Below are 21,697 nucleotides of genomic sequence, written 5' to 3'. Positions count from 1 at the left end.
GGATTTACAAGCAGCAGCATGGCAGCAGTCTGACTCTGCGGATAGGTTCCCTTTAAACCTACCCGAAGATAAATACAGTATAACTACTTAATACATACTGAACTTTATACTATGATTGAAATGAAGATATTTAAATATGAAACGAATACCTGCTAAACATAGCTGAAAAATTCACCAGCAACAGCAATTCATGTCCTGGTGAAGGTTTTCCCCGTTTTCTATTGCAGTTTTACTTACTCTTTTTCGGTCTGTTTTTTACGCTCTGCCAGAGTAAGTGACATTTTCTCCCTCAGAGCTCGCTGCTCCGCCAAGTCTTTGCGCTCTCTCTCTAAGACTTCTTCATCTTGTTCAAGCCTCTCACGAAGACTGGTAAATTTTCCTTGTTCCACTTCAATGTGCCAGAGATCATACCTATCCAATGAGAACACTTATTTAGGAAGAGGGATTTAATTTGCTAAATATCATTAAAATATCATTAAAATGAATTAACATCTCCCTTCAGGCAAGCTGCAGACTATTGAATTATGCTTTTTGAGAATTTTATTCAAAGGGTATTTCAGGAGAGAATTTTTCTTCAGCCAGAACTTGTAAAAAAATAAAAAAAAGAAGTTTTCTCACCTCCACCAATCCTACACATTGTCTGCATTTCCTGCCCTGGTTCAAAAAGCTGGAAATATTAGGAAAGCCAGTCACTGTTTAAGGTGGGTCACTGCTAAGTCCAGTGATTAGCTGAATGGGTCTTTCTTAACGTTTCCGGCTTGATCAGATGATCAGCCCGGAGATCACAGCAGCATCGGCAGGGCAGCGGTGGAGGTGAGTAAAGCTTCTTTGTTATACAGTTAACAAATATATTTGTTACATAGTTAACAAAACCTCTTGACCAGCTTGTAGATCCTGATGACCTATTCTCCTGTGTAGTGGACAGGCGGCTTATTGCAGCTAAGCTTCCATTCAGTTGAAATGGAGCTGGGCTTCACTATGTCGGGATAACCACTACACAGATGGAGTCTTCTGCTTCTGGTTCATTCCACTTTTGCGTTACTGGCACCAGCGACTGCTGCAGACAGCTGATCATCAGGGGTGCAAGGTATTGGACCCCTACCAATCTAATACTGATGACCCATCCCAAAGATAGGTCATCAATATCTAAAATCTAGACAAGCCCTTTGAGGCTTTGTTCACTGCTGGGTTGGAAGCTCTATTAGGTGTCTCCACTGCAGATACCATGACTGCAGCAATATTTCTTCCAAAAGGGACACCCAGCGGTGGGGTTCATTGGGCGCCATTGGTGTCTGTCCTGTAACAGATTTGGCACTGCCATCAAAGGAAAGGAAATGCGAGTACAAATGTTAACAGGATGCTAAAGAACATTTGTCGACTCATACGGCAACAACCATCACAGAAGTTATCCGTTTTGTTCTGGTGATCGACAGGGTTCATATTGGTTGGACCTTCACTGATCAAACATTGGTGGCATATCCACAAAGAAACAACTCTTTAATGGAGCCATAACAGCTATTATGGGTTTGTCCTGAACTGATCCTGAATTCTGATGGATGCCATTACCCAATGATCCCATGAATGAGATACAGATTAGTGAAATGAGCTGATAATAGAATTCCCTGATATAATGGTAAGTGTAAATTCAACTCTGATGAGATTTACTGTACGGCATTTAAGATCCTGGCAGATGCTCTTAAAATACTTCTTAATAGTAGACTGAAAACTGACACTTATTTAACCCCTTTAGAACTGCCACCGTACATGCAGTCTTTACAAAATGGTGCCCACTCACAAGCAGAGTGGGCACCATAGCCGAGTTTCTGCTGCTTTAAACAGCAGGCACCCAGAACTAATGTCTGGGATCTGCGATAACAGACATTTAACCGCTCAGATCTTGGCATCTTAGGCGGATTTCCTCGAGAGCACTGCGTTACCACGACTCTCTGACGCTAAGATCAGGGAAGCTGTCCTTTCTCTAGGGTAGTCTTGAGCATAAGGAAGGATCCGAGGCTATCACAGCAATACATTCCTATGCCTGTGACATGGCTCCATCAGAACGTACTGAATCTAACATATACTGCAAGGTTAGTCATTGTAGTCTATGGGAGAAGTGATCTGCTAATGCATGTTCAAGTCCCCTAGGGGGACTTTAGCAAAGTATTTAAAAAATATAAAAAAAAATGTAAAAAAAAAATCAAATCACTCCTCTTTCCTCATAATAAAAATAAGAACAAACAATAAAAAATAGAGTTCATTTGTACCACTGTGTCCCAAAGTCCCATACTATAATAAATTATAGTATGGGGCTATAATATATAATGTATTATATGTATAACTAGCTGAAGGACCCGGCTTCAGTAAATAGGATAGGTAATCAGTAAAAAGCTCCCGGAAAAACCATTTAATAAAAAGTGATCAAAAAAGCATTTACACTCCACAATGGTATTAATAAAAACAGTAAAAACTACAGATCGCTCATGCACACGACCGTTGTCTGCCGGGGGCCGTACTGCGGACCCATTCACTTGTATGGTTCCGCAATCCAGAAGGAAGGAGTGCTTCCGTGGGTTTCCCACCTGTGCCTCCTTTTTTGCAGTGCATACTGTCGGATGTGGATCGCGGAGCCCATTCAAGCGAATAGGTCCTGTGTCTGCATACGGTGGTCCTACGGTCAGGGCCCGTGCATTGCGGACCGCAATTTGCGGGCCCGGCCGGCACACGTTCGTGTGAGTAAGCTCTTAGACTGTGACTAAGGTCTGTGGGGAAGATTTATCAAAACTGGTGGGAGGGAAAACTGGTTTATTTGCCCATAGCAACCAATCAGATTCCACCTTTTGTTTTCCCATAGAGCGCTGTAAAATGAAAGGTGGAATCTGATTGGTCGCTATGGGCAGCTAAGCCAGTTCCTTTACACCAGTTTTGATAAATGTCCCCCAGTCTAACATTGACCCCAGCATAGTGGAACTTATCGTATAACATATATTACCATAACTATACATGTCCACAACAATGTGACAGGGGTATACGCACATAAGGGTTTATTCACACGTCCGCAAATGGGTCCGCATCCGTTCCGCAATATCGGGAACAGGTGTAGACCCATTCATTCTCAATGGGGCAGGAATGGTTTGGGGCCGCGGCTCCGCAAAAAAATAGAACATGTCCTATTCTTGTCCACAATTGCGGACAAGAATAGACAGTTCTATGGGGGGTGCCGGCCGGGTGTATTGCGGATCCGTAATTTGCAGATCCGCAATACACTACGGACATGTGAATGGACCCTAAGGGCAGGAGTGCAGAAACCAGCAAAATATACATTTTCTGAAGGTTTGCTATTTTGTATTTTACTGAAGAAAATTGCCCATTTTTCTGCCATACTGCAATATATTTAACTGCTCCACCCCAGTAGGTTCTGCACAGAGCAGGTCAGCTCACTCGTTATCCGTCAGGATGCCGGCAATCTTTGTCTTCACGTCTTCCTCATTGAACAGCTCGCTGCTCAGTCGTTTATGCAGAGCTCTCAGACGGAAAACCGCCGCCCTGTCAACGCAAAGAGAAAACATCAAATTCTGTAAAGATGTTTAAACAATGGAAAATGTTCTGATCATGTATAGTCTATAGAGATTGCAATAGCTACAGGTGCACATTTGTAAGGACTCTATTCATGAAGTAGTTATTCCTGGATACAATTACTAACCGTATATTAAATAATATCATCAGCATTAAAGGAATTTAATATTGACGGCCCTTCCTCAGGATAGGTCATCAATTTCAGACTGATAAGGGTATGACCCCCCCCCAAACACTTCTGATCAGCTGGATCTCCAATTTGCGCTGTGGTCTCTTCACAGCTTACCAAGCACAGCGCTGGACATTGCATAGTGGCTGCGCTTGGTATTGCAGCTCAGCCTAGTCCAGGTGACCGATGTATAGTGATGTCACTGGCCTAGGGAGGAGCCTAAGTGATCATGCAGCACTGCAGCCTTTTCGAAAAGCTAATCCTTGCCGATCTGTTGTTGACGACCTATTCTGGGGATAGGCCATCAATATCAAATTGCCAGAGAACCCCTTTAACATTTTTAACACTTTGTGCTACAGTAGCTCCTGTGTGTGATCGGACCAGATGGGAAGCCTTCTCAGCCCATGTTTATCAATGATTCCTGAGCGCTCAGATGAAATCGGGAATTCTTGTTTCTTTTCCCATTATGGCATTCAATGTGCAGGAAAAATATTTTTATATTTTAAAGGGGTTGTCCAAGTTATATTAATTGATGACCGGGGGGTTACACTTTGTTCTACGTGAACCCAGTGTTTGTCAGTGGTTCTTGCCCACCAGTCTCTCAAAACAGAGAGGTTGATAGCTCTATTAGTGTGAGCGAACTTGTGTATTAAGTTCGGCGTCTAAAGTTCGGGTTATCGAAGAATCGCGTTATGGATTCCGCTACCACGGACCATAACGGAATTTAGAATCCATATGTTATGGATTCTAAATTCCATTATGGTCCGTGGTAGCGGAATCCATAATGCGATTCTTCGATAACCCGAATCCGAACTTTAGACGCCGAACTTAAAACACAAGTTCGCTCAACACTAATAAGCTGTCTGGCCTTCTGAAACAAGCTGGTGGGTAGGGACAAGGGAAGAGTACCAAAAATATACAGCACTTTAGGCAAGGTAAACATTTGGAAGGTAGCAATTCTGCCCACCCAGGAGATGTCATGTTTTGCAAACGTGGATAAGTCTTGTTCAATTGTTTTCAGGAGTGGTTGGTATTTATGGGAATAGACCACTGACCGGGTCTTGGTAAGGCGAGTGCTTAGATATTGTATCTCAGTGTCCTGCCAGTCTGGTTGAAAGGTGGATTTCATTAAATGAAAGGTCTCCGGAGGGAGAGTCAGGGGTAGTATTTGAGATTTGGATAGAGGTTAACAATAGTATAAGGCTTATTGTGTGCTCTCCGTGGCCGTATTGCAGCCCGCATTTGCGGATCCGCAATACACTGGCACCGTTCCGTGTACATTCCGCATCACGGATGCGGACCCATTCACTTCAATGGGTTCGCAAATCTGGAGATGCAGAATGGTGCGTAACGGAACCCTACGGAAGCACTACTGAGTGATTCCGTGGGGCTTCGTCCCGTATTTCCGTTCCGCAAAAAGATAGAACATGTCCTATTTTTTGAGGATCGCCCGGATCGCGGACCCATTAAAGTGAATGGGTCCGCGATCCGCTGCAGCTGCCCCACAGTGGGTGTTCGTGCATTGAGGCCTAAGTGTTATTGTTCAGGGAACACACTGGGATCACATAACGACCTCGGACATCAGTTATCTGTGAGATCTGTGTAAAAGCAATCAAAACATTCCTTGTCTTCTTTTCTGAATGTGATTGTAGAATGGTCGGGAAAGAATGGTGCTTCAATCTGTGCGCTTCTTTCTTAATGATCTGTGAACACAGGACATCAGCTTGATGTGACATTGCCTCTTTCCACAATTAAGGCCCTTCACATCAAGTGACAAAGTGGAGCACCTTTGGACTGGTATAGAAGTGCAGAATATCTCAGGACGGTAAATATAAATGCAAATAAATATAAATAACAATGCAAAAGTATAGTAAAAGGGGAACATCAAATCAGAGAGTCCCAAAATATAAGAATAAAAAGTTTAAGAAACACAGCTCTAGGCTGCTATCAGCAGTGTGGGGGTATAGTCCCGGTGAAATACCAGAAGGATATACAACTTTCCTCTGCACTTGAAGGTTCTAGCTGTGTAGTGATGAATCAGCCCAGTGGATAGGGGGTAGTGAAGATTCTTTGCCTTTCCACATTCCTCCGAGGCGAGTTCTGTTAAAGTAACAACTTTTTGCCTTCTTCCAAGGTTTTAATGGTATATGCAGTGCCATCTTTAGTTATCAGGATCTTCACCAGGTATCCCCAGCGGTACAGGATATTGCTTTGTCTTAGTGTGGTGGTAACCGGGGCTAACAGTTTCCTCTGGCGGAGACTTGTAGAAGAGAGATCAGTATAAAGCGTGCCGGCTTGGAAGGGGTCTGGCATCTTCTGAGCAGCCTCTTTAACATGAAAGAAGTGCACTCTAGCTAGGGTGTCTCTAGGTACCGTTTCCGCCCGATACGTAGGGACCCTATGGGCTCGATCTATGATCAGATCTTGAGCTGACAAATTAGGAAGCAAAGACCGAAACAGTTTCTGTATATAGGAAGTGATACCAGACGGCGGGACTGTTTCTGGGATTCCCCGCTGTTTAATGTTGCACCGCGAGTGGTCCTCCAGGTCAGCAAGTTTAGATTTTACCCGCTCCAGCTCATCCGCCATATCATTATTGGCATCAATTATGTTGTTTTGGGACTCCGCATACTCTACCATTTTCTTTCAATATGTAGCACCCTAGCATCAAGAGCTTGTACAGATGCAGATATGGGTGTCAGTAATGTCCTCATTGAGGGAGGATGTCAGAGCTAGTAGCATACGCTTGAGTGCCTGTTCACTGGAGAGTGAGAGGCAGGTAGTCCTGTTAAGGCATCTATTATGTGGCTAGCTGTCCCTTCGGCTAGGGAGGTGGTGTCCTCTGTGCTAATTGAGCTCTGAGGTTGTCCCCTGCCCTGTCCCAAGCTATGGAGGTCAGGTGTGGATGTTAGTGTGGCTCCAGTTCATGAGCTGCGGGGTCGGCACTCTCAGTTAACAGGGAGTCGGCATGACCCGGTGCACAAACATATCTGAGGCCGCACTCCCCGCTAATGGCTGTATGGGAGGCGAAGGGAAGTGCGCCGAGTCTGGCGGAGTCGGAGAGGAGCGCAGTGAGGAGCACGCTGTGCCGCCATCTTTGCTGCACTCCGGTTCAAAGTACCGCCTTAGGTCCGAGTCCGGTTTGTGCTGTGTCCTGCGGGATTTCCCCATCTCGGCGGGGTTCCGGTAGGCAGAGGGTGGAACTGTTTCAGCTGCTGTGTACCCTAATCAAGGGTGTAGGTGCTGGGCTGAAGGCTTAACTCATCTCTGGGTGCAGGAGCGCAGAAATCATGCGGCCATCTTCCTCCAGTGCCTGTTCACGCCCCCCACAGTTTGAACATGAAGATAGCAATCATGTTTATTTATTTGTGATGTAAAACTGGGAATGGGAGGGGATTTAAGTTGTTACTATTTTAGTGTTTTACTGTAATCTCAAGTCCCCTTTGTGGATTTGAATATGTTATCAAATTGATTGCTCAATAAACTTAAAAAATAAAATAAAAAATACTGCAGTGTATGGGATTTTTACAGGCCGCCTGTCAGGCCATGACTCAGGTGGGGGAAGAATTTCAAATAGTTACATAAGCAACTAAATGCAATAATAATAAGTAATTATTTACATCATATCACTTTAAAGCTGCAAAATCTTTAATATTATGGATCAGAGATGCCCAACCTGCAGGCCTCCAGGTGTTGCAAAACTGCAACTCCCAGCATGCTCGGAGAGCCTACAGCTATCAGGGCATGTAGGTAGTTGCAGTTACTTGTTTTTGGGATTGATGGGGTTCCCAGCGGTCAGACCCCCTCCATGGTCCGATGTTCAGCACCTATCCTGTGGATATCTGACATATACTTTTCACGGGATAGCGCCTTTAGTGTAGCACATCTAAGCTGCTTGCCCAGTCACTCAGAAGGAGAAACGGCTGCACCACAAACATTCGGCGCACTATATTAATACCACAGCATCGTGCTAAACGGTCATTTAGCAACCGCTACATCTTGTACCTAAAGCAGAATATTGCACAATTTTGAAATGCATCATAAATTATGAAGGGAACATTTCATGCATCAATCAGCGACTCCTGCGCTGTTGCAAAGTATGAATCTTCTTACCTCCATATTGTTGTGTTTTCTAAGAGAGCAGATGATTCTTAATGGCAGAAACATCAGGCTAAAACTGTGCTACAACCAAGGACCTTGGAGACATATACATCATCTGTACCATCTGCTTGTCACTAGGGAACCATGGCTACAACACATAGCCAGCATAACAAGCGTTCGGAACTGAAATGTTGACTTCAGCGCACCTATACTTTACTGTATACCGTATAGCCTAGCAAATAAATAGCACTGATATACAGTAGCAGATGCTAGTGGGCAGGTGGATCAAACCTACAGCAATGATTGCTGGACATAAAAGTCCAGATCACAAATGGCTGCTTCCACTGTGTGAAAGTGATGATCACATTTTTATCAATAACCAGGCCGATGCAAGGCGGTATTGAGTCTTGCACATGTCACCACTGCATGCAGAATGGGTAAAGCCGACCTAGAAAAGGATTTGGGGATATTAATTGCACTCCATGAGTAGTCTGACGAGTGATGTGTAAAGTGGCAGAACGATGTTCTCGTCAAACGCATTCTTGATGTACCCCATGTCAGGCTTTCTTTCAGGGGTCGCCACCACATACTTATTCAGGACACCAGGATTTAGGGGCCAAACTGGTGCTTTATTGTAGTACGACAGCAAAACAAACAAACAAATCCAACATAAACACCTTGCCCGTCTGGGCTCTACTTAAACAGAATCATATCCCTGACTCACCTAAAGCACACGGTAATCACATGCGGCCTTATCAGCCTAACAGTCCCGCAGCCTCCAGGCTGTAACAAGTCCAGTACCTTTATGGGGGGGGAGTGTGGCCCAGTAGTCCTCCTGACTCTGGCCTTGTGACCCTCGCTCCAGCATGCGTCGCTGAGTCCCCCAAACTTCGGGCTATCACACATCCCCGTGGCCTCTCAGCCTACCCGGCTGAGACCACTCAGATTCTCCACAGGTCTCTGCTCTAGGATCACACTCTCTCTTCCCAGACTGACACACTGGGAGGTGCTTTATCTGGCCCAGAAGGGGGGTGGATCGGGAGGTCCCACTGCCAAAACCTACCATCCCAATCCAAGTAAAATCCAGCCCTGAATAAATAAATAAAAATAGCTCCAGCAACTATATTTACTGAGGCCAGCGTTATTCTGGATTTCACGCATCTCAGCCAGCTGAGGAACCTGGGAGAGAAATACCCCCCTTCTGGGACTTTCTCATGCATTTTACAGTTCACATGGCTACACCCATGATCTGCTTTGGCAGCAGCTGCCTGACACTGCTTTCTATAGGTAGGTTCACACAGAGTTTTTTGGAGGAGATTTTGATGCAGAATTTCCTGTTGAAAGCCGGAGGTAAAACCCAACGGATAAACTCTCACAACCACAGATCTAAAACCCGCAGTGCAAGTCAGTAAATTCTGTATGGTTTCTTCTGTGTGTGGATGAGACTTCTGAAATATTGCACTTTACTTGTACTGTAAACGCCGCAGCATCTATGCCACGCGTGGCTGCGCTCTAATGTTTGTTTGTTTTTTCCCTTCCTCTCAACCTGCGGCCCTCCAGCTTTTGTAAGACTATAACTCCCACGATGCCCTTCTGTAGGATGATAGCTGTAGGCCGTCAGAGAATGATGGGAGTTGTAGTTGTAGTTTTGCAACAGCTGGAGGGCCGCAGGTTGAGCATGCCTGCTCTAGATCAACATGGTATTTTAACCCCTTAAGGACTCAGCCCTATTTCACCTTAAGGACTTGGCCATTTTTTGCAAATCTGACCAGTGTCCCTTTAAGTGCTCATAACTTTAAAACGCCTTGACTTATCCAGGTCATTCTGAGATTGTTTTTTCGTCACATATTGTACTTCATGACACTGGTAAAATGAAGTCAAAAAAAATTTTTTTTTTGCATAAAAAAATACCTAATTTATAAAAAATTTGGAAACATTTGCAAATTTCAAAGTTTCAGTTTCTCTACTTCTGTAATACATAGTAATACCCCCAAAAATTGTGATGACTTTACATTCCCCATATGTCTACTTCAGGTTGGAATTATTTTGGGAATGATATTTTATTTTTTGGGGATGTTACAAGGTTTAGAACTTTAGAAGCAAATATTGAAATTTTTCAGAAATTTACAAAAACCCAATTTTTAGGGACCACTACAGCTCTGAAGTCACTTTGCGAGGCTTACATAATAGAAACCACCCAAAAATGACCCCATTCTATAAACTACACCCCTCAAGGTATTCAAAACTGATTTTACAAACTTTGTTAACCCTTTAGGTGTTGCACAAGAGTTATTGGCAAATGGGGATGAAATTTGAGAATTTCATTTTTTTGCCTAATTTTCCATTTTAACCCATTTTTTCCACTAACAAAGCAAGGGTTAACAGCCAAACAAGACTGTATCTTTATTGCCCTGACTCTGCCGTTTACAGAAACACCCCATATGTGGCCGTAAACTACTGTACGGCCACACAGCGGGGCGTAGAGTGAAAGGTGCGCCGTTTGGTTTTTGGAAGCCAGATTTTGCTGGACTGGTTTTTTGACACCATGTCCCATTTGAAGCCCCCTGATGCACCCCTAGAGTAGAAACTCCCTAAAAGTGACCCCATCTAAGAAACTACACCTCTCAAGGTATTCAAAACTGATTTTAAAAACTTTGTTAACCCTTTAGGTGTTGCACAAGATATAATGGAAAATAGAGATACAATTTCAAAATTTAACTTTTTTGGCACATTTTCCATTTTAATATATTTTTTCAAGTAACAAAGCAAGGGTTAACAGCCAAACAAAACTCATTATTTATGGCCCTAATTCTGTAGTTTACAGAAACACCCCATATGTGGTCGTAAACTGCTGTACGGGCACACGGCAGGGCGCAGAAGGAAAGGAATGCAATATGGTTTTTGGAAGGCAGATTTTGCTGGACTGTTTTTTTTACACCATGTCCCATTTGAAGCCCCCCTGATGCACCCCTAGAGTAGAAACTCCAAAAAAGTGACCCCATTTTAGAAACTACGGGATAAGGTGGCAGTTTTCTTGGTACTAGTTTAGGGTACATATGATTTTTGGTTGCTCTATATTACACTTTTTGTGCGGCAAGGTAACAAGAAATAGCTTTTTTGGCACCGTTTTTTTTTTGTTATTTACAACATTCATCTGAAAGGTTAGATCATGTGGTAATTTTATAGAGCAGGTTGTCACGGACGCGGCGATACCTAATATGTATAAAAAATTTTTATTTATGTAAGTTTTACACAATGATTTCATTGTTAAAACAAAAAAAGTTTTAGTTTCTCCATAGTCTAAGAGCCATAGTTTTTTCAGTTTTTGGGCGATTATCTTATGTAGGGTCTCATTTTTTGCGGGCACTATTTTGGGGTGCATATGACTTTTTGATCGCTTGCTATTGCACTTTTTGTGACGTAAGATGACAAAAAATTGCTTTTTTTAAACCGTTTTTATTTTAATTTTTTTACGGTGGTCACCTGAGGGGTTAACTCATGTGATATTTTTATAGAGCCGGTCGATACGGACACGGCGATACCTAATATGTATACTTTTTTTTATTTATGTAAGTTTTACACAATGATTTAATTTTTGAAACAAAAAAAATGATGTTTTAGTGTTTCCATAGTCTAAGAGCCATAGTTTTTTCAGTTTTTGGGCGATAATCTTGGGTAGGGTCTCATTTTTTGCGGGATGAGATGCCGGTTTGATTGGCACTATTTTGGCGTAAATCACTTTTATTACCTTTTTTGGGAAGTAAGGTGGGCAAAATTTAAATTTTCTCATAGTTTTTATTTTTTTATTTTTATGGCGTTCACCGTGCGGGGAAAGTAACATTACCGTTTTATACATCAGGTCGTTACGGACGCGGCGGTACCAAACATGTGTAGGGAATTTTATTTTTTTCATTTTTAATTAGTGATAAATGTGTTTTTTGATTTTCACTTTTTTTTTCACTTTTTCTTACTTTTTTTTGACCCAGACCCACTTGGTTCTTGAAGATCCAGTGGGTCTGGTGTCTGCATAATACAGTACAGAACCTATATAGGTTTCTGTACTGTATTTTACTTACACTGAACAGATCTATGCTTTCAGCACAGATCTGTTCAGCACCATGGACAGCAGGACGCCTGAGCAGGTGTCCTGTTGCCATGGGAACCTTCCCCGTCTGCCACAACTTCGCAGACGGGGAAGGGTAAGGACTGGGGCTTCGGGGGGCTGTCTGGGGGCTCTCTCCCTCTCCCATCGGGGGGCTGCAAAGGCACAGCAGCCCCCCGATGGGAGAGGGAGGGAGCCGCATCTTACTGTTAACTCTTTCCATACAGCGGTCCGTACGGACCGCTGTATGGAAAGGGTTAAACGGCTGACATCCATTCACAGATGTCAGCCGTTTATACCAGGGTGCCAGCAATGTGCTGGCACCCTGGTATACCCACTAGAAGCCAACGATTATTCGGCGGGAGGCGGGCGGGGGATCGCGATCCGGCCTGCCGCACCGCCCGCCTCCCGCACCGCCCACACCGCCCGCAACACCCCCCCCTGCACCTCCCAGCAGGGGTGCAGGGGGGGTGATCACTATAGATTTGTGCCACACTAAAGTCAGGGACCGCGGCGATCAGAAACAGCAGAAATAGCAACAAACCGCAGGTCTGAATTGACCTGCAGTTTGCTGCGATCGACGATACAGCCGGCATCCTGTGCGGATTAGAATGATTTCAGCCGGCATCCTGTGCGGATTAACCCCTGGGGCGCCACAATCTCAATTTAAAATCATGACTTACCGGTACGTCATGGGTCCTTAAGGACTCGGGAAACATGCCGTACCGGTACGTCATGGGTCCCTAAGGGGTTAATAGACTGAACTGAAAATACATTTTTTTCAACCTTTTTATATTGATACAGAAGGCAACCATTTTTGCCAGCCAAGCTTTCTGCGGCTACAATTGCTAATTTATATATACAGATGGGCTTCAAAGAATTGTGCCATGAAAAATATTCTACCTTTTTCAAACCAGCATCTGGATCTGAATACATTTGTAACTGCATATAATCAAAAATTCTGAATAGCCAATGAGCTATTCAATAAAATATATCTGCATAGCGCCATCTGCTGTTTATTATTTTCCTTACTTCCTGTCCACCTGACTGAGGTGGTCGAACGCGCTCAATTTAAATCTTCAACTGTTGCCAGTTATATCTTGTGCCAGAAGCTGTGGCAGGGAAAGAGTAACAGCAGAAAGGACACGCCTGCTGAGCTACCAGCCTGAAATGAAGCTAGCAAGACAATTGGAGCAGTGAAAGGGGGGGAGATCTCTAGATCCATGTGAGGTACAGGGCTGGTTCTAGCTTCGTTAGAAAGAGCTTGTCATGTACTAAATGATGTCTGATTTTAATATTTTTACATCAATTACAGCAAAACCTCTTTAAGGTGCAGATATGGACTGGGTAACGGTCTAGAAAATCCCACACAGGTCTCTGTGCTTTCAGTATATCAGGTTATAAAGTTACTTGCTTACATGTTATGAGTCTTCTGTTCGCTCTGAATATCCATCTCCACACTAGACTTTTGTTGTTCCAGAGCCTCGATTCTTTCCTGACATGACTTCAGTTCTTCCCTGTGATAAAAGGTAAAAGAACACAAGAAATATATATTTTTTAAAACAAACCTATTTTTTTAAACGCCAACAGATTATATGTATCACAGAGAAGTCTAATCAGTCCAATCATTAATATTACTATGGTCCTGTTATGTCTCCAAGAAAGTGGGATCAAACATAAATCACTATATTTGGAGACTGCAAGTAGCAGAAAACGAATACAATAAAGCATTAATTAATGTAAAATGTAAAACGAATGTTTATACGGCATGATGTGAACAGCATGCTCTAACAAAACTGACAACCGCAGCTCTGAGCATAAAATGTGATGGATGAGAACTTCAGAGTGCTGAGCTGCAGTACCCAAGAATGGCCACTACACGAAGTAGAGAACTGTGATCAGGGGGGCACCACCGATGAGGCCAGGTGAGGCGATCGCCTCAGGCAGCGCCAAGTGTAGGGGTAGCCAAAGGGCCATAGGCTGAAGGGAAGGGGTTAGGTTAAGAAATAAGCATTGGGGAGGGAGGGGCGCCATTTTATTTTTTCGCCGCAGGCAGCAGAAAGGCTAGGTACACCCCTGACTGTGATATTCTGGTTCTGTACACTGTTTCCCGCCACAATGGCAAGCTGATGGGAGGGAAGAGGGGTGTCGAACCTATGGATTGGTCATCGATATCCATACCCTGGAGAATCCCTTTAATATACAGGTATAATGAAATGCTCTCCATAAATCCAATAAAACATGTGGATGGAACAGAGACATTTCCAATGCTTGAGTCCTGATTAGGTGTAGTGTTAAAGGCCATACTGGATTGGTACCGCTGGGGCTAGATAGGTCGGGACAGCCCCGCTACTGCTCTGTGCCATAGGCTACTGCCTCATTACCCTGAATAATTACTGCTTTCCCCTGTTACAAAGTCTTGGACTTTAAATGTGGAAAGCCTTCTGCAAGCATAGCTGTCAATCTTTCTAATGAGGCCTGAAGTTCGGCTGAGACAACTGTAGGGAATCCCAAGGAAGTGCCACAGAATTTAATTACCTGCAGTTGCATTATGAAAGAATACATTGAATATATTTACTGCTTCCAGACCAAAATCCCATACAAGAACACAAACCTGACTTTCTGAATCATTAGTTCTTTTTCCTGTTGAAAAATGTCCAGCTGGTTTAGCTTTTTCCGTAGTCTGAAGGCCTGAACATTATCGACGCGTCGATTCATCATCTCATCCCGATCAGTAAACTGTTCACTGGACCTGGACAGGAGAAAACAAAGAAAGAAGCAGAAATAGATGTAGTCAATCTGTCAGCTTTCATATTTTTATCATAATACATTACTTGCAGAGGCCTAAAAGGGATGTCCCAGGAATTTCATATTGATGGACTATAATCAGGACAGGTCATCAATATGAGATTGGCGGGGATCCGAATCTTGGCACCCCCACCGATCAGCTGCTTGAGGAATCCGCGGTGTTCACCGCAGCTCTGGTGAGGGTTAGGCCTCCTTGCCGCTTACCAAGCACGGTGCTGTCCATTTGATTTTGACGGCTCGGTATCGCAGCTCAGCCCCATTCACTTCAATGGCACTGAGCTGCGCCGCAGCCTCTTCATACAGCCGATCAGCGGGGTGCCATGAGTCAGAACCCCGCCAATCTCATATTGATGACCTATCCTGAGGATAGGTTAGCATCACGGAAAACCCCTTTAACCTCCTAACAGTCACGTTCAAATTGGAAAAACCCTCCCAAAAATGTCACTTTTTTTATTGTAGATTTTGAATGTGTGTCTGCAGTCAATCTGTTACGTTTTGAAATACTGTCAATTACACAGTTTCCAAAGAGAAGTGTCCCTATACACTCTGCCCCATCAGTGCTGAGAATAGCAGTGCCTGTATAGACACATCCTATTGACAAGTGAAATGGTAACACCCAGGTGGTAATTTATACATTTCCAGGGGGAATAGCAGAGGGATAGTTCTGAGAAATGGTACAGTTTTCATGAAACAGGTGTGCATTTTATGGATTGAAGACTGATGTTCACAGAAGCTTAAAGGGATTCACCTCGTTTTAGGCTATAGAGCTGCGGACATGCACGGCTAGATCGCCGCTAGCATGTCCGCAATATACCGGTCCTATAGGGCTGTGTCCTTTTATTTTGTTTAAAAAATGTTTTTAGAGATATGTAAATGAGCCTTGTTAGGTGCCCAGGGGGCTGTACAAACCTTCTTGGTGCCCAGCCACACCCCCCTGTGAAGGAGCCCAGCACCGCCTATGTCCTCCGAATCTCCTCCTTTCGTCACAGTTAGATTGCCGTAATCTCGCGATATGCGAGCTCACGCATGCACAGTGCCGGTATAGTGTTCCTTCTCTGTGCTGGCATCAGCCTCAGGGAAGGAACTGCGCATGCGCAATCGAACTGTGAAGAAAGGAGGAAATTCGGAGGACGCAAGCGGTGCTGGGCTCCTTCACAGGGGGACGTGGCTGGGCACCAAGAAGGTTTGTACAGCCCCTTGGGCACCTTACAAGGCTCATTTACATTTCTCTAAAAACATTTTTTAAACAAAATAAAAGGACACAGCCCTATAGGACCGGTATATTTCGGACATGCTAGCGGCAATCTTGCCGTGCATGTCTGAATCTCTATAACCTAAAACGAGGTGACAGAATCCCTTTAAAACAAAGTGTGTCCATCTTACAGTACAACCCCCTTGGACCACCATGCAAGGGCTGATGACTGCTACTTCCGAATGTGGTTCAGCGCGAAGGATTCTCTGCCTATCTTGCAGTTGTCAGCCAATTGATAAAGGCCGGAGAACTCCCTGCAATACTAACTGGCAAAGAAAAATCTAATAGGCAATTATCTTCTTATTCTGCACTGCTGACTGAGCCAGTGAGTAAGGAGAAGCAGTGTGCAGCCCTCCCAGGATTGCTGAGAGGTCCGCACCATCCTATTCCTGTGCTTTAATCCTCTATAGCAGAGGTACGCAACTAGTTTTATTAAAGGTCCACATACCTGGGTCTGAAGTCAGGTGAAGGTCCGAGCTGAATGCCAACAGTAAAGATGAACGCCCCCAGTAAAAATAATGCACCCATCTCTGCTTTTGCAAAAAAAAAAAAAAAAAAAAAAAAAAGCACTTATCTCCATTTGCTCGCGCCACAGTGAACACTCTCTGCTGACTGGTAGCTCAGGACAGGACCTGCGCTCCAGCGTGATGATGTCTCACAGGTCCTGTCCTGAGCTACCAGTCAGCAGTGAGCGTTCCCTACAGCGCCAGCAAATGGAGGAGGTGAGTTTTTTTTATTTTTTCATTAACACAAGTGGCAGTGAAGGTAAAGGCTGTACTAATGAGCGCTCCACAATGGAAGCACTCATTAGTAACAGTCCATACAGGAAAATACCGACAATTAATATTGTCGGTAGAAAAAAAAATTACCGGCACCGGTGAGCAACTGGCTGGGTGGCAACCCTAGCCGCAGAACAGACATATGTATTTTTGTTCCACATCCAATCTCCATTATTCATAGTACACAGTGTGCTCTCTGCATCTTTTGCGGCCCCATTGAAATGAAGGGGTCCGCATCCAATCCACCAACAATGGGGATTGGATGTGGAACAAAAATACCATGGTGTGAATGGAGCCTTATTTTTATTTCACCATTAGACTACTTTCACACTTGCGTTTTTACTGGATCCGGCAGGGTTCAGCAAAAACGCTTCCATTACTGATAATACAACCATCTGCATCCGTTATGAACGGATCCGGTTGTATTATCTTTAACATAGCAATGACGGATGCGTTTTCTATTGTGTCAGAGAAAACTGATCCGGCGTCCCCATTGATTTGCATTGTGGGTCATGCCGGATCCGTCTTGCTCCGCATACCATAATGGACAGAAGCTTGCTGCGGTTTGCTCTCTGGTATGGGAACGCAATGCATTTTGGAGCATTCCGTTCTGTTCAGTTACATTTTGTCCCCATTGACAATGAATCGGAACAAAACGGACAGATTTTTCTCTGGTATTGAGATCCTATGACGGATCTCAATACCGGAAAATCGAAATTCTAGTGTGAAAGTAGCCTTACAGAGAGAGGCACAAGCAAGATGGGAACACGCCACTGACACTGTGGAGTCCTTTCCTGCAGTCAGTGATGTGTTCCCGCCCTGTCTGTACCCCTCAGTCCCTCCCCCCCCCCCCCCCCAGTTGATTTTACCTTGAGTTTTTAAATCCCCGCCAGCTGCAGAGTGGGGGGGGGGGGGGCATGGCCTAACCGATCAGGGCCGGGCTTAGCAGAGTCGGGGGCAGCATTTTAAAGTCCCTCTTTTGAGGCTGGCCTGAGTGGCCACCCTATTCATTGGTGATGTCTATCCCCCTTCTTCAGCAGCACGTAAGTTTCCTTTGGCGCTTGAAGCTCCCTTACGTTCCACTGCTGCAGGGGAGGAGGGACTGAGACGCTGAGGGAGACAGCTTCCTCCACGTGCAGGCGCCGGATGAAAGCGCTGAGAGAGACAAGTCCATGTGCCTGCATGTGGAGGGACCTGTCTCGCTCAGTGCGCTCATCCCCTTCCATCCAGCGCCTGCATATGGAGGAGCTTGTGCCCCAGCTCTTTCCGGCACCCTGGGATATTAGGAAGCAGCCTAAAGTGCTGCTTCCTATGAAAGGGATGGCAGGGGTCAGGACAGCTGGCGTCCGTATTTGGACCGCAGTCCGCCAGTTGAGTACCCCTGCTCTGTAGGCATCTATACATTGGAGTCGTAGATATATATGACTTCTGTAACCAGCAGGAAGATGCACTCCGCTGATAAAATATCCTTAGGTAGACATATAATATCTATCACACAAGTGAATGCACTGCTACTAGGACTGGACTCCTGACTGCTTTATACAACATTTTTTTCCAGGCGGACCAATTCAAAGGCACACAATAGGACGTTTTTGTGCAGTTTTCTTCTGATACATCACATCAAGTCTTGTAAATGGCCTCATTATTTCCATTTTGCATGTGTATACGCCATTTATTGAGCTATTCCATTGCTCTGCCAGCTCTAAATCTCCTCCGTTATCAGTTGTCACCGTCATAATGGTTCAGAAAAAAAAAATGCTCATTTAGTAGTCGCTCTTCAAGGCAAATAAATAAGCCGGCATACCTGTGCTCAAAACAAACCTCGGAGAGGATTCAACATATTCTACCAGAATTTAATGTTCTGACGACTGTATAAAAGCCGCATAAAACAAGCAAGGAATGGTTATTGTTTGCTCTCTAGTTTCCTGTGTGCATCATAGAAACCCATAGTAAAATCAGGACAATCACAACGCATTCCCCGGATAAATGAGAAGAGGAGACGAGGCCCGGTCCGGGCTCTGCTTACCAGTTAGATTCAGAATCAAAGCTGTCACTTATTTCAGCAGCGGCATCTTCTAGGCGATTTCTTTCCATTGTGTCTCCAAAAGTATAGTCATCATCTTCAAGGACAAAAGAAGAAATAGACTGCATGAATAATCACATAATCATATGCTGCCGGGGTAAGGCTAAAGAAAATGGAAAGTAAACATCTAATACAATGCAGGCGAAATCTGCCTGAGAAGGACATGAACGTCCAGCCCTAAAGGGCCCTGACCATCCTGCGCTATTACATAGCACACTTAAAGGGGTTGTCCCACGAAAAATATTCTACACTTTTCAAACCAGCATCTGGACCTGAATAGTTTTGTAACTGCATGTAATAAAAAAATTACCATAGCCACTGAGTTATTCAATAACATGCATCTGTATGGCGCCACCTGCTGTTTTTTTTCTTATTTCTTTGTCTCGATCACTGAGAAGGCCGCACATGCTCAGTTTCCTCCTTCACCTGCTTCCTGAGCTGTGATAGGGAGAGCATGGACACGCCTCCTGAGCTGTGATAGGGAGAGCATGGACACGCCTCCTGAGCTCTGATAGGGAGAGCATGGACACGCCTACTGAGCTGTGATAGGGAGAGCATGGACACACCCCTTGAGCTGCAGCAGAAAAGACACTCCCCTTGAGCTGCCAGCTTGATATAAATCTAGCTGAGCCATGAATGTGGAGATCTCTGGATCCATGTGAGGTACAGGGCTGGTTCTAGCTTTGTTAGAGAGAGATTGTCATGTGCTATATGATGTCTGATTTTCATTTTTGACATTAGTCATGGGATAACCCCTTTCTGTCTCCTCTCTCAGATTGTCTCTGCTGGGTGTTGAACCCAGGACCTTCTGTATGAGAGGCAGAAACTTATTCAAGGGCTAATCCCTTTAACACAGTCTAGTCACATTATTATGATCACTTCCTACTTTTGACGTCGGCAGCACGTAGCTCACAAAGGAAGTCACGTGAGCCGGCTTGGTGGGTATATAAGATGTGTGATAGGTTGTCTGCACACATATCCCTCATTACTGTAATGGGTACAAGAAGTGATTTATCAGAGCTGCAAAAAGGAATGATAATTGGCTTTCACACCAAGTGTGGCAGTATTTCTGAAATTGCGCAGTTTGTGAACTGTTCACATGCTGCTGTGGTGAAAGTGTATGGTGAGTGGAGAAATGGCACCAGTGTGAATAAGTAATGTGGAAACAGTAGAGCACCGTGTGCCATGATGTGAGATGTGAATGTAGGCTACGAAGGTGTGTGAGGGTAGACCGACACGCTAAAGTGGAGCAGCGTACCGCCAATATGGACCAGGAGCTACCACATGTGTGTCTGAGACAACAGTTCATTGATACTGCGTATGGGGATCTGAAACAGACAGATGGTCACTGCACCTTTGATAAACAAGTTGCATCGGCAGTAATTTTTGCAGAAGTTTTAAAACTGGACCTCTGCTGATTGGCAAAGGGTTGTCTTCTCTGATAAGTCATGTTTTCTGCTTTATTAAACAGATAGACGTTGAAGTGTCAGGAGAAAAGCGTCAGAGAACAAACACTCTGCAACCATTGCTGGAAGAACACAAGCAGGTGGTGGCAGCGTTATGGTCTAGGGAATGTTTTTGTGGCATTCTCGGGGCCCACTCATCCATATAGAAGGCACTCTGAACTGATTTGGATATGAATCCATCCTTGCAGATCACGTACAACCATATATGCTGATTGTCTTCCCTGGGGAGGATGAGCTCTTCAAGCAATATAATGCAACATGTCACGCAGTTAGAAATATCTGACATTTAATTAGAGGAGCATGACCAAGACTTTCGAGTACTACCCTGACCCCCTAATTCCCCAGACTTGATCCGACATGGCTAGTAAAAATAACTGCCATCTATGACGTCCACACCACTAATCAACTGGAGTTGGCTGGTTTTACACATTAAATGTATGTCAGCCGAAACTGTTGATTAAGGTGGGATCGGCCTTCCTACTCCCCCCGATGGTAGATGTGGGGGAAGAGAAGAATTATCCATCTTGGACTTCAACATGTTTGATTCTTTTGTTTTGGGGGAGATGTTACCAGAGGTGCCCCCTCCACCATTGACAACAGCCTTGCATGCACGTATACGGGGGGGCGGAAGATAAACCATAACTGTCTGCGGAGCATTCGGCTAACAGTTACACAGCTCTGAGCAGGACACTTTACCTTTAATGTGCTCCTCTTGAGTCCAGAGGTAATCTGGGAGGTTTTCCTCTTCTAAATATGACACCATCTCTGCTTCATCTTGTGGACTTTCAGAAACAACGGAATCATCCATATCTAGTGACATATTTCTTAATATAATATATTTCACCTGTATAAAAAGAATTCATCAAAAGAGAAAATTATACACAGTTCGTGGCAGTTTATGGGCATCTCTCATCACACCGACGAGTACAATCTCGTCACAATCCCTGCTGTATGGATCTATAATACATCACCTATAATAAAAGTCTATGGGCCTATACTTTACCCGTGTGCGTCCATAGTCAAATTCCTATATTTTATTCCACGGTGCGGCACCTGAGGGGTTAATTGTGCATATCATAGCCCCCTGTAAGAGTTTAGGTGCTCCCTCCCCAGTTTTAAATTCATTGGTGGCCTCTCCCTCCCTCCCCAGTATTAAATTCATTGGTGGCCAGTGCAGCCCCCCCTCCCTCCCCTGTATTAAATTCATTGGTGGCCAGTGCGGCCTCCCCTCTCCCCCCCCCCCCCCCCCCAAGATCATTGGTGGCAGCGGAGAGTTCCGATCAGAGTCCCAGCTTAATCGCTGGGGCTCCGATCGGTTACCATGGCAACCAGGACGCTACTGCAGTCCTGGCTGCCATGGTTAC

The 21,697-nt window shown here is 44.6% G+C and overlaps 1 protein-coding gene across 1 annotated transcript in view; it reads right to left on the bottom strand.

Annotated features, from left to right (window-relative positions):
• CFAP74 (cilia and flagella associated protein 74) overlaps nucleotides 1-21,697 on the bottom strand; it is a 202,839-nt gene that overhangs the window by 175,537 nt on the left and 5,605 nt on the right. Inside the window, exons 2-7 of the mRNA XM_044281876.1 lie at nucleotides 21,030-21,177; nucleotides 18,811-18,904; nucleotides 14,560-14,697; nucleotides 13,364-13,462; nucleotides 3,439-3,543; nucleotides 238-411 (exon numbers count right to left, since the gene is read on the bottom strand). Coding sequence (XP_044137811.1) covers nucleotides 238-411; nucleotides 3,439-3,543; nucleotides 13,364-13,462; nucleotides 14,560-14,697; nucleotides 18,811-18,904; nucleotides 21,030-21,153 — 734 coding nt within the window. The 5' untranslated portion in view covers nucleotides 21,154-21,177. The remainder of the gene's footprint in view (nucleotides 1-237; nucleotides 412-3,438; nucleotides 3,544-13,363; nucleotides 13,463-14,559; nucleotides 14,698-18,810; nucleotides 18,905-21,029; nucleotides 21,178-21,697) is intronic.

Source organism: Bufo gargarizans, chromosome 2, assembly GCF_014858855.1.
Source record: "Bufo gargarizans isolate SCDJY-AF-19 chromosome 2, ASM1485885v1, whole genome shotgun sequence".
Lineage (NCBI taxonomy): Eukaryota > Metazoa > Chordata > Amphibia > Anura > Bufonidae > Bufo > Bufo gargarizans.
Note: the sequence above shows the minus strand (reverse complement) of the source record. Positions and strands in the feature narration are given on the sequence as shown.